At 32.9% G+C, this 10,115-nt stretch overlaps 1 protein-coding gene across 2 annotated transcripts; it reads left to right on the top strand.

Annotated features, from left to right (window-relative positions):
• The first annotated feature begins 4,392 nt into the window (after positions 1-4,392).
• LOC115413295 (dr1-associated corepressor) lies at positions 4,393-9,522 on the top strand. 2 transcript variants are annotated; one of them, XM_030126040.1, is made up of 6 exons: positions 4,393-4,532; positions 4,769-4,841; positions 6,716-6,809; positions 6,979-7,095; positions 7,185-7,284; positions 8,673-9,522. In XM_030126040.1, the coding sequence occupies exons 1-6, from the start codon at positions 4,491-4,493 to the stop codon at positions 8,697-8,699; spliced, it is 453 nt and encodes a 150-aa protein (XP_029981900.1). In that variant the 5' UTR covers positions 4,393-4,490; the 3' UTR covers positions 8,700-9,522. The 2 variants fall into 2 exon arrangements, with proteins under 2 accessions (XP_029981900.1, XP_029981898.1); XM_030126038.1 differs by lacking the exon at positions 8,673-9,522 and having other exon boundaries at positions 7,185-7,323.
• Positions 9,523-10,115: the final 593 nt, after the last annotated feature.

Genomic DNA, 10,115 nt, shown 5'->3' with positions numbered 1-10,115 from the left:
CATTAATTCACCAGTAAAACCTATGGAGTTGGATCAATGACAGTGGATGGACATGTGTTTTTTATGTTCAGTTAATGACTATTTTGCTGGAAAAGTAACTTTTTCTTCCATTTTGCCTGGTTTGATGTGATAACCTTTTAATTAAAACACAGGAAAATACACGACTTTTACTGAAAAATGCAGAGGATAAAACAGTAAATAGGGATAAATCACTTATTAAGGCTTGGATGTAGAGAAACATTCATTTGGAAGTCACCATACATATAGTTTTAGGTCTTTAAGAGTTAATAAATAAACAGAAAAATAAATATACCTTCATTAACCCTTTCATGCATAGTGGTCACTACAGTGGACAGTTATTCCACAGCTGTTCTATTGTTTATTCATGGGTTTTGCTGTTTTAGTTCAATATCAGCCAACACAGTGGACGCTTATGCATCCCCCCATACACCAGTGGTGGCTGCTCGTCTTTCAGACAGGGGAAGCTCATTGTCGGCTTACATAAAAAAAATAAAAAAATAAAAAAAATTTAGAAAATGCTCAGTGACCTTATCGTACCAAGCAGGCATCTTTCCCAGGGACTGGACCAGTGTCCTCTCAATATCCATCAGAGCTAGGCTGTTTAGATTGCCTTGGCCCAGTGTGTTGTGGGTGTAAGACTTAAGCCTTTTTAAACAAGAGATTCTCCTTTCACTCCGACCTAGCCGACAGTCTGATTGATTTAACTATCTACAAAACGATATTAAACTCGAACAAGAAATGATTAAATTATGTAAATGAAACAAGAAAACGCTGAAATTATGTTAAATTGAAACAAGGAAGTACAATGAGTGTGTTTTATTAACAGTGCAAAAAATGAACGAGTAACTTCGAAGTAGTTTCTCTCTTGATTTCACAGCAGAATGTGTGATGTTATTAAACTGAACTGTGTCAGTGAAGGAGGAGATCTGAAACTAGCTGTCAATCAAACAGGATTCAGCCTTTTGACCGATCCTCCAATCAGCACGTGCGATTCTGGCGTCCAGCCCGGCCGAGCTCCGCCCACAGCTCCATTCACCCCCAGAGACGCCCGGTGTCCGGGGGCGGGACAACATCGTGGTATTTATTCAATTACTGTCCAGTTTTGACGCAATGAAAAAAACTGTTCCACTCAGTCCCATTGAAGCCCACAGACGCCCGCAGTCTACGGACAAATGCACTGAGCAGAGATGGATGAGAAAACAGCGCAACGGGAATGTATGAGAAGTGAACAACATCACATCCATTGATTTGTGATAAAGCTGATTCTGAACGAACTCATCTGTGAGATGAACGTGTTCTAACGCATAAAATGTCAACACAACCAAACATATTTAACCATTTAATTTTCGTAATTTTAGGGGAAGCCGGGCTTCCCTTGCAGTCTGTGAGAAATCACCACTGCCATACACTGCCATTTATAAAATTATTGTAACTTGATCTGCAGTAACATGTTTAGTGTAAATCAATTGCTAATTGTTATTAGACTGTAATTAACAGGTTTCTGGAACAAAAAGTTGTTTTTTTTCTTTTTCTTTTTTTTTTTTTTGCATATCCTCCTGAAACCCAGCAATGCATTTTGTCCTCTATAGGGGACAAAAGTTTGACAATTTAACGTAAATGCTGTCCATTGCAAAGGATATTCCATTAAAAAATCAATCAATAAATAAAAATGATTTTAAAAATGTATCTGAAAAACTGTTGCATTATGCAATTTCCAAACAAGACTATTTGTTTTGTATAAAAAAGCTAAAATTGTCAATTTCCTGGGTCTCAGGAGGATATTATCTACATGAAATGAGTAATAACTAGTATTAGAGTATGATAAAATGTGAGAAAACATCAGATTAGCTGCATTAAAAATGTTTTTATTTAATTGTTTTCACACAGTATATCACTTTCTGATGATGAGTTTTAAATACATGTTTCTTTGCTTCAAAAATCATATGCATGGTGTCCAGCTGAGTGGACATTTTTGTGACTCCACAAAAAATAGGGTCATTAAAAAAAAAAAAAAAAAAAAAAAAATCAGTTGCATTATTTTTTTCATGCCTAAAGAGGAATAAAACACTCAAGAAAAAAATATTGACTAAGGTTCTCATAATTCACGCATGAAAGGGTTAAAACCTTGCAAAAACATAAAGTTAAAGTAGACTTTTGTAATTTCTAATACATAGACTGTCACAAGTTTAATTTTAACTCAGAGTATAGATTTTGTATTTCAATAAATGGTGATTTTTTTTTTTCATTTAAATTATTTTTTAAATTATTTATTGCTCTGACAAAAACACACAACCAACACTATGAATTATTATTATTATTATTAATGTTATTATTATTATTATTATTATTATTATTATTATTATTAGTCTATTTCTAAAATCTTGATTATAAGCACAAACAGAACAGATGAATTATGTTTTCGTTTGTTTTGATGCATGATTTTTTTTTTTTTTTTTATTGGCAAAACATTCAAAAATAACAGTACAACAGTGCCTTATAACAAACATGGCATTGTGAATGTGCAACGGCAACGAATGGGATTAAATTTAAATTTCAAGAAATAGAGAAAAAAGAAACAAAATCAGTCTGCAAGGGGAGGTTAGTTCATTGTTCATTTGAGTCCAGGGGAATGTCACATAAATAAGAGTGAAGTTTTACAGCTTTGGGTCTTTTCATACATTTTAAGGATTTCAAGTACAGTTTGAGTTCATTTTTGAAAACACAAAAGTTGGGTGGGCATTTTTGACATTTGCTTTTGTGAATACAGAATTTAGCAATACATAAAATCACATTAATACAGAGTTCTTCTTTTTTGTTATTTACCAGAACACCAAATGTTATGTCATCTCTTGTAAAATAATATGTAGATGAAGGAAATATTTCTTTTAACCAATTTTGTAAGTCTGTCCAAAACACTTGCACCATACGACTAAAGAAAAATAAATGGTCTGTTGTTTCAATATCGGTATTGCAGAATGTACAGCTGTTATCCTGTACATTGAAATGAAGTCTAAGTAACTCTTTTGATGGGTAGATATCATTCATTATTTTGAAGTGTGTTTCTTTGGCTTTGGGAGCTATAGGAAAGGATAAATACATTGTTCTTAGCTTTGAAATTGTACTTTTGTCGAATTTGAACAAAATGTCATTTTTATTTTGTAGAACAGGGAAAAATTCATCAGTAAGACATTTTCTAATAAAGGAATTACAACATTTTTTATCTAAAATGGATATTCCATGAATCATCGGAATAGGAAGATGGGGTTGTGCTTTTTGATGGGCTAAGAAGTTTTTGGATAGAAAAATAAATTCTTTGGGAAGAGCATTACGTAAACGCATGAAGTCTAAGAGAGAGGGATTAAAGTTATATTTTGTACAGAATTGTTCATAATCTAATAAATTTCCTTCATCATCCATAAGGTGTAGTATTGACCAAATATTATTTTCATACCAGTCTTCATAAAATAGAGATTTGTTGCGATGTAGAATATTTCGGTTGTTCCAGATCACTGTTAAGTGTGGAGAGAAGTTGTGAACATATAACATTTTCCAGTAAAGTAAGATTTGCTTGTGGAACTCTGATAGGGATATAGGGAGCTTTTTAATGTCAAAGTCACAGACAAGCAAGAGGTTTAATCCGCCCAACTTTTAAAAAATAAAGTTGGGGATACAGTACCGTAGGGAGTTATAATTTTTGATCCAAGATTTCAGCCAGTTTATCTTTAATGTTCCATTGAGACAATCTAAATCAATCATTTTTAGGCCACCTTCGCTAATTTTTTTGACCATATGACCTTTCCTAATGTAATGTGGTTTATTATGCCAGATAAAATTGAAATTCAGTTGGTTTATTAGCTTAATTAGATTAGAAGAAGCAGCATTTGAGTAAAGAGGGTATATACACCTTGATAAGCTCTCCATTTTTGTCAAGTATATACGGCCAAATAGTGATAAGTCTCTTTGGAGCCATATATTTAATTTTGTCTTACTTTCTTTGAGTTTTGTCTCAATATTGTTTTTTTGGCATGTGTTTTTGTCTTTACCGAGTTGGATACCTAGATATTTGATCTCTGATTTAACAGGTATATTACAGATTTCTTTTAATGTAGAGTCATGAAGAGAGAAAATTTCACATTTTTTTTTAAGTTTAAATGTAATCCTGAAGTTTTGGAAAATTCTTCAATTTTTTCAATAACTTTTGGAATTTGTTGCTCATTTTTTAAGAATAATGTTGTGTCGTCAGCCAGTTGGCTGATCACAATTTCTGTACCAAATACATTCAATTTTTGAATATCTTTGTTTTAATGTGTGAATAGGCGTTCCTGCGGAGGTGATGACGTCATTGCCGGGGTCACGCGTGGGTGACCTCAGGTGCGTGTTTTCTCCTCAGGTAAACAAATGGACGCAGCGGCAGTTTGCCCTAAAAACATGAAAAATGTGCTCGGACTGCGCGGATTAAAACGTGTAAAATGCCCGGACAGAAGAAAAGATATAACGTACGGTTTCCTCCGGTGAGTATGAACTTCATTTAATGGTTAAAGTTGGGGAAAACGGTGCTAGAAACGAGCTAACGGCTAACTCTGCTCAGGTGGATGGTTAGCTAGTGGAGTGGTAAACCCAGATTATCCGATCACCTTAAACGCACCACTTCGCTCAGGTTCGGTTTTCACGAGTGACGCGATGCGTTTATGGTAGTGGGAAATCCGAACATCAAACTGACGGACATGTTTTTTGTTGTTTTTTTCAGACTCGCATTAAAAAGATCATGCAGAAAAACACGGAGGTGGGGAGGATGGCGATGGCTGTTCCTGTGATCATCTGTATCCTTCGGAAGGCAGTTGTTTTAGTCTTAAAATGTTTAACTATTGTTTTTATTTAGCCTTTAAGTTTTGTTCGTGTTTTGCTCAGTTTTAGTTCATTTTAACCCGTTCTAAGTAGGTTCTTTTGGTTTTAGTTTGAGGAACTGACTACTTTTAATTGAGTTTTCATATAGCTTTACTGACTTTATTTATAGAACCTAAAAATTCAGTGATATCATATAAAATGAACAAAACCATTGTGTATTTAAGGTGGAAAAACGGTATTTTCCTACACTTAACAGCAGATTACAGAAACACATGTAATGATATCATTCATTGCAGTTAAATTTTCATTTACTCTAGCCTCTTATTTATTTAGTTCAGTCTATTTTTACTGCTAGTTTTAGTTTTAATTATGCATGTTTTGAAACACTTTTCTTATTGTTAAGTTTTCAGAGGCATATCCATCATCTATATATCACCAAATGCACTTAAAATTGTGCAAAAAAAAAAAAAAAGAAATTTTGACACATTTATTCAACCAATTTCAGTTAGTGAGACTTTGCTAAATAACAGAAACACCTTTATGATAAGTTCTGTATAATTAAACAGCAAATACATCCTCTAGTAACCACAGACAGATAAATCACCACTCGTTTTAATCAAATTAATTAAATTTAATTTCAACATCAACTGAACATTATCATGAAGGGGTGTTTATTGCAAGACGGCTAAAATTTGCTTAGAGGTCTTATTTATGTCTTTGTGCATAAGAAATCAATAAAAGTGAATCCCAAAGGAACTTTGTGTTGGTAAATGCAAGTTCTGCAAATTTACAGGATTTCAGTTCTGTTGCAACATGTTGATGGTCATATGAACTATGTTTTCAGCTCAAAAATGTCCAATTTCATCATAAATAATGTTATATTTTCATGTCACAAATGGCCAAGTTATATTTGAACTGAATTTACCTGAAAAACATTTATTCTATTCATTTAGATTCTTACAAGATTCTATCTTACATATCGTATGTTTTATTTTTACAGGTTCAATATGGAGTATGGTGCTGATCCATCCTGCTTATGTTATGCCAATACATACATTAAGAATGTCACACGTCACTTTTTAAATCAACAGTTTTCTAATAATAAGCATTTTTATAAAGAAATAACAATTCTATATTGTTATTTACTCTTTAGTATGATGATAAACTATACAATAAATAATTCTGATCCTAGTTTTTGCACAGGGATCATTAGTGTAAACGGTGACATGGCTGCCGAGCATCAGTATGATGGGATCTGTAACAACCATGTCACATCCGTCCACTGCCACATTTTGTGTTTTCGTGTCAGCTGTTATTGTTTTAGATCCACAATACTAACATTTATGAATAAGAGGAGAATTAGCAATAGTAAGTCTATAAGTTTATTACTAATAAAGTACTGGTACTGACCAGAGCATCATGGGTAATGTCACGTCTGTCCACCAGCAAAAGTTTTCACATACACATGCTATTGAAAATCCAATATTTCTGAAAATAGAGCTTCCACTGTCAAATAATATCAGTCGTCTGTGCACAAATATATTAGCATTATTTCAACACAGTTCTATGCATTTCTTACAACTTTTTTTTTTTTGACAAAAATGGCCACTCATTTGACCCCCTAAGTAAATTTTAGCTGAAGACTGTTAAACTATATGTTTTCAGAGTAATCCAAGGGTAGGAATCGTAATATGTTCAATAAAACAGCAAGTATAATAGACTAATATCTGTAAATGTAACTAAATTTAACAGTGAGAACAGTGAGGATTTTGTCACTTTGAGCGATAACTTCAGGTGTTTTTTGTGAGACATGTTCTTGATCAAGTGTGATTTCCTGAACTGAGATCAGCACGAGTGTTGGAGATGTTCCTGAAGACTCTACTGACCAAAACCTGCCTCATAACTCAGTCCAAGTTCAGCACCGTCGTCTCACTCGCTCATATGTACGTCGGTCTGCTCCTCCATGTGGATTTAGCTGACTAGGTTTCAGCACATCGAACATTTGTCAAACAGAAAAATGATTATAATACAGTCTGCGGTGTGAACATGGACACGAGCTCACCTGTTAATGTTGAATTTATAGAATACTATGTGCATTGTGTTATCGTGTAGGAAGCAGTGCATCGAGTCCGAGAAGCTCTTCCACTTCCTCAAGGACTTGGTGGAGAAGGGAACATCTACTGGAACCCAGACGGACAATAAGGCCATGAGTATATGGCCCTTGTACAGGTACAAACTGGAAATGAGCAGAACATTCAACTGATTTTACCCACTAACCCAAACTTATATGACTGTATTTTTTCTTTCCTACTTTCCAGGATGACACATCATGATGTTTCTGCCAAAAAATCATCTGAAGTTGGAGAAACAGCGCCACGACTGAGTCTGGACTCAGTGGACAATGACTCCAGCTCCAGTGTACGTTCGAACACTGAAACCAGTTTTATTATTTGACACAGATTTAACACACAAAAAAAAAACAAAAAAAAACGGGGCGGGGTGTAAATTGTGGCTGTGAGACCTTCAGGATATAAACTTTTAAAATCTCCACATATTTGTGTAAATGGACAAACAATTAAGATTGTGGATGAATTTACCTGTTCAAGTGTCACTGTCAATCAAACCTTAACCTTTAAAATTCAGGCAAAAAACTGACATAAAATGTTATCTTTTTTAATCTTTTATATATATATACATATATATATATATATATATATGTGTGTGTGTGTGTGTGTGTATATATATATATATATATATCAGAATACATTATTAAATGGGGGAAATTATTGGTGTTACAGTTGCTCCATTCAAGTAGAATGAAAAGTAGTAGGAAAGAAAAAGAAAGAAAGAAATGATCAATACAACACCACATATACATATATATATGTATATGTGTATATATATATATAATTTTTTCCATACTCATTAGACCCTTTAATAATTTGTTGTAATAGAAGGAAAACAGGTGGAAGTTAGTAATTCTGCTTTAACCTGGTCCAACGCATCTATCCTTGGTTTGAGGTCGATGGATGTTTTGCACTGTCCCTGTATAAAAAATAAAATTATACATTACAGGAAATATATAGTTATTAATAATAATAATAATAAGAAGAAGAAGTGGTGCCAGGCACAACAAACCCTATCCCTCGCACATATTTTACCCATTATAAGTAAATGGGAAGATTTTAAAAATTCATTAAAAATTTTAACTTTGACCTACTGTTCCTAAAATGTAATGAGATCCATTCTGGGTCACTGGCAATCTATAAAGTCAATTTGGTATGAATTCAACTCATAGTTTTGCTGCTACAGACATGTTAAATTTCACCCATTATAAGTAAATGGGGGGAAATAAACATTTTAAAAAATTCCTACAAAATTTAAACTTTGACCTACTTTCCCAAAATGTAATAACATTTATTTTTGGTCACTGGCAATCTGTAAACCCCATTTGGTATGAATTCAACCAACAGTTTTGCTGCTAAAGTGTTAACAAACAAACCAAACCAAAAACAATACCCCTTGCCTCTCCTTTGGGGTGCAGTGGGTGATACTCATGTTGAAGGTGAGGACTGAGTTGACAGTTCCTTGTCTCTCCTCTGGGAGGCGCTGTAGAGTCACTGGCAACAAAAAACTGGAAGTCCCATCAATGTTCTAGGTTTGGAAGTTGACTAATGTTTCACAGATGATGTTAACCTTCACTTTTTTAGAAGAATCTCAGTCTTTTTCCGTTTTCTCATCACACTTAGATGTTTTAAAATATTCCAGGTTCTTTTTTCTTTGATAAATTCCTGTTTGTCCTACAGGAGTCGGAGCTCTACATTTGTTTATGACTTGACACATTCGACCGGAGGAAACAGACGCCAGGTTACAGTAATGTTTCATCATGTCATTGTTTTTGTTTAATAGTTTCTTTATTTAAGCCTAATCAGTGTAAAAATATTTAAGTTATGTGATATTTAAGAACAGTTTTCTGCTGATGTTAAAAACTTTGGTTTGCAGAAGAGCTTGATATTGTTTTGTTCGTTTCTGATTAATATAAGTTTACACTGAAAAAAATCTATTGTAATAAGTATAAACAGCGTTATACATGATTTTCCAGACTTTTAAATTTAGCTGATAAGATTATTTTTGTTTTATTTGGATGTTGAACCTTTAGTTTTTGTGATTCAATTAGAAATATGATGTTACACTTTGGTCAAAGTGTTTATTATAAAGGTAAGATAAATTATTCCATATATTCCATTTCTATATCTGTCTTTTGCATATTTTTAGACACAGTGCAACATGTTTTATAATGTATTTTGACTAAAGATGCATCATATTATTATTGAGATGTTGTTTCCCAGAGGGTTTTTCTTTCACTCTTTCTGTTTTCTTACTTTAAAACCAAACTAAGTGCTTCTTTTGCTAAATTGTGATTTCTCTTTTAGCTTTTAAAGCACTTGTAAATATGTGTTTTAAAGATGAAACATGTGAAATGTAATCAAAGTGTAAATAAATAAGTTCATTTCTACATTTATTTGGGAATAAATAAACAAGCATTTGGATCTGAATGCTGGTTACTGTTTCTAACACTGAAAGATTGACTTTGTATTTAAAGTTTGAGGATTTTTTTGTGATTATTAGAAACGTGATGTTAAAGTTTGGTCAAACTGTTTATGGCAAACAAAAAGTTACAACTGGGCATCTTATTTTATTAAGTGTTTTTGACTAACAATGTATATTAGTGAGACATCTGTAATGGAATTAAGAAAATGTGACTCATGACATTTACAACAGTTCATTTTTGATAAATTGTGGTTTCTGTTTAGGTTTTAAATCACTTGTAAATTTTTTTTTTTTTCCATTTTATAATGTATGTTTGAAGAACTGTTTATTACAATGGGAAGATAAATTGCATGTTTTATTATGTGATACCTGTCATAAATATAGTTTGATAACTGTAACAAACATTTCTAACTGATTCACTAAGTCTTCAAACATTATATACAAAGTCAGATTTTTTTTCCCTAAACTGTTTCTGTGGATGAAAAACATGGTAAAAAAATGTTACTTATAAAACCAAACAAGTACCTGTTTTGCCATTTTAACCCATAAAGACACAAACATCCACTGGCAACCAAAGCCATCTAATGATTTAAATGTTTAATACCTGTTGATCCACTAAAACTATCAATACGTGTAAATAATTTGTGTAAAATGCAGTTTTTCATCTTTTCATGGTCATCAGATATGACCCATTTGGA

The sequence above is a fragment of the Sphaeramia orbicularis genome, chromosome 22 (genome assembly GCF_902148855.1).
Source record: "Sphaeramia orbicularis chromosome 22, fSphaOr1.1, whole genome shotgun sequence".
NCBI lineage: Eukaryota > Metazoa > Chordata > Actinopteri > Kurtiformes > Apogonidae > Sphaeramia > Sphaeramia orbicularis.
This window is presented reverse-complemented; position numbering and strand designations above follow the sequence as displayed.

What these genes read in the sequence shown, in the direction of transcription:
- LOC115413295 (XM_030126038.1), top strand. Translation starts at nt 4,491, where the DNA reads ATGCCCGGACAGAAGAAAAGATATAACGTACGGTTTCCTCCG. An exon ending in GTCGTCTCACTCGCTCATAT is followed by an intron (nt 6,810 to 6,978) that starts GTACGTCGGTCT and finishes GTTATCGTGTAG; the next exon opens with GAAGCAGTGCATCGAGTCCG. An exon ending in AGTATATGGCCCTTGTACAG is followed by an intron (nt 7,096 to 7,184) that starts GTACAAACTGGA and finishes CCTACTTTCCAG; the next exon opens with GATGACACATCATGATGTTT.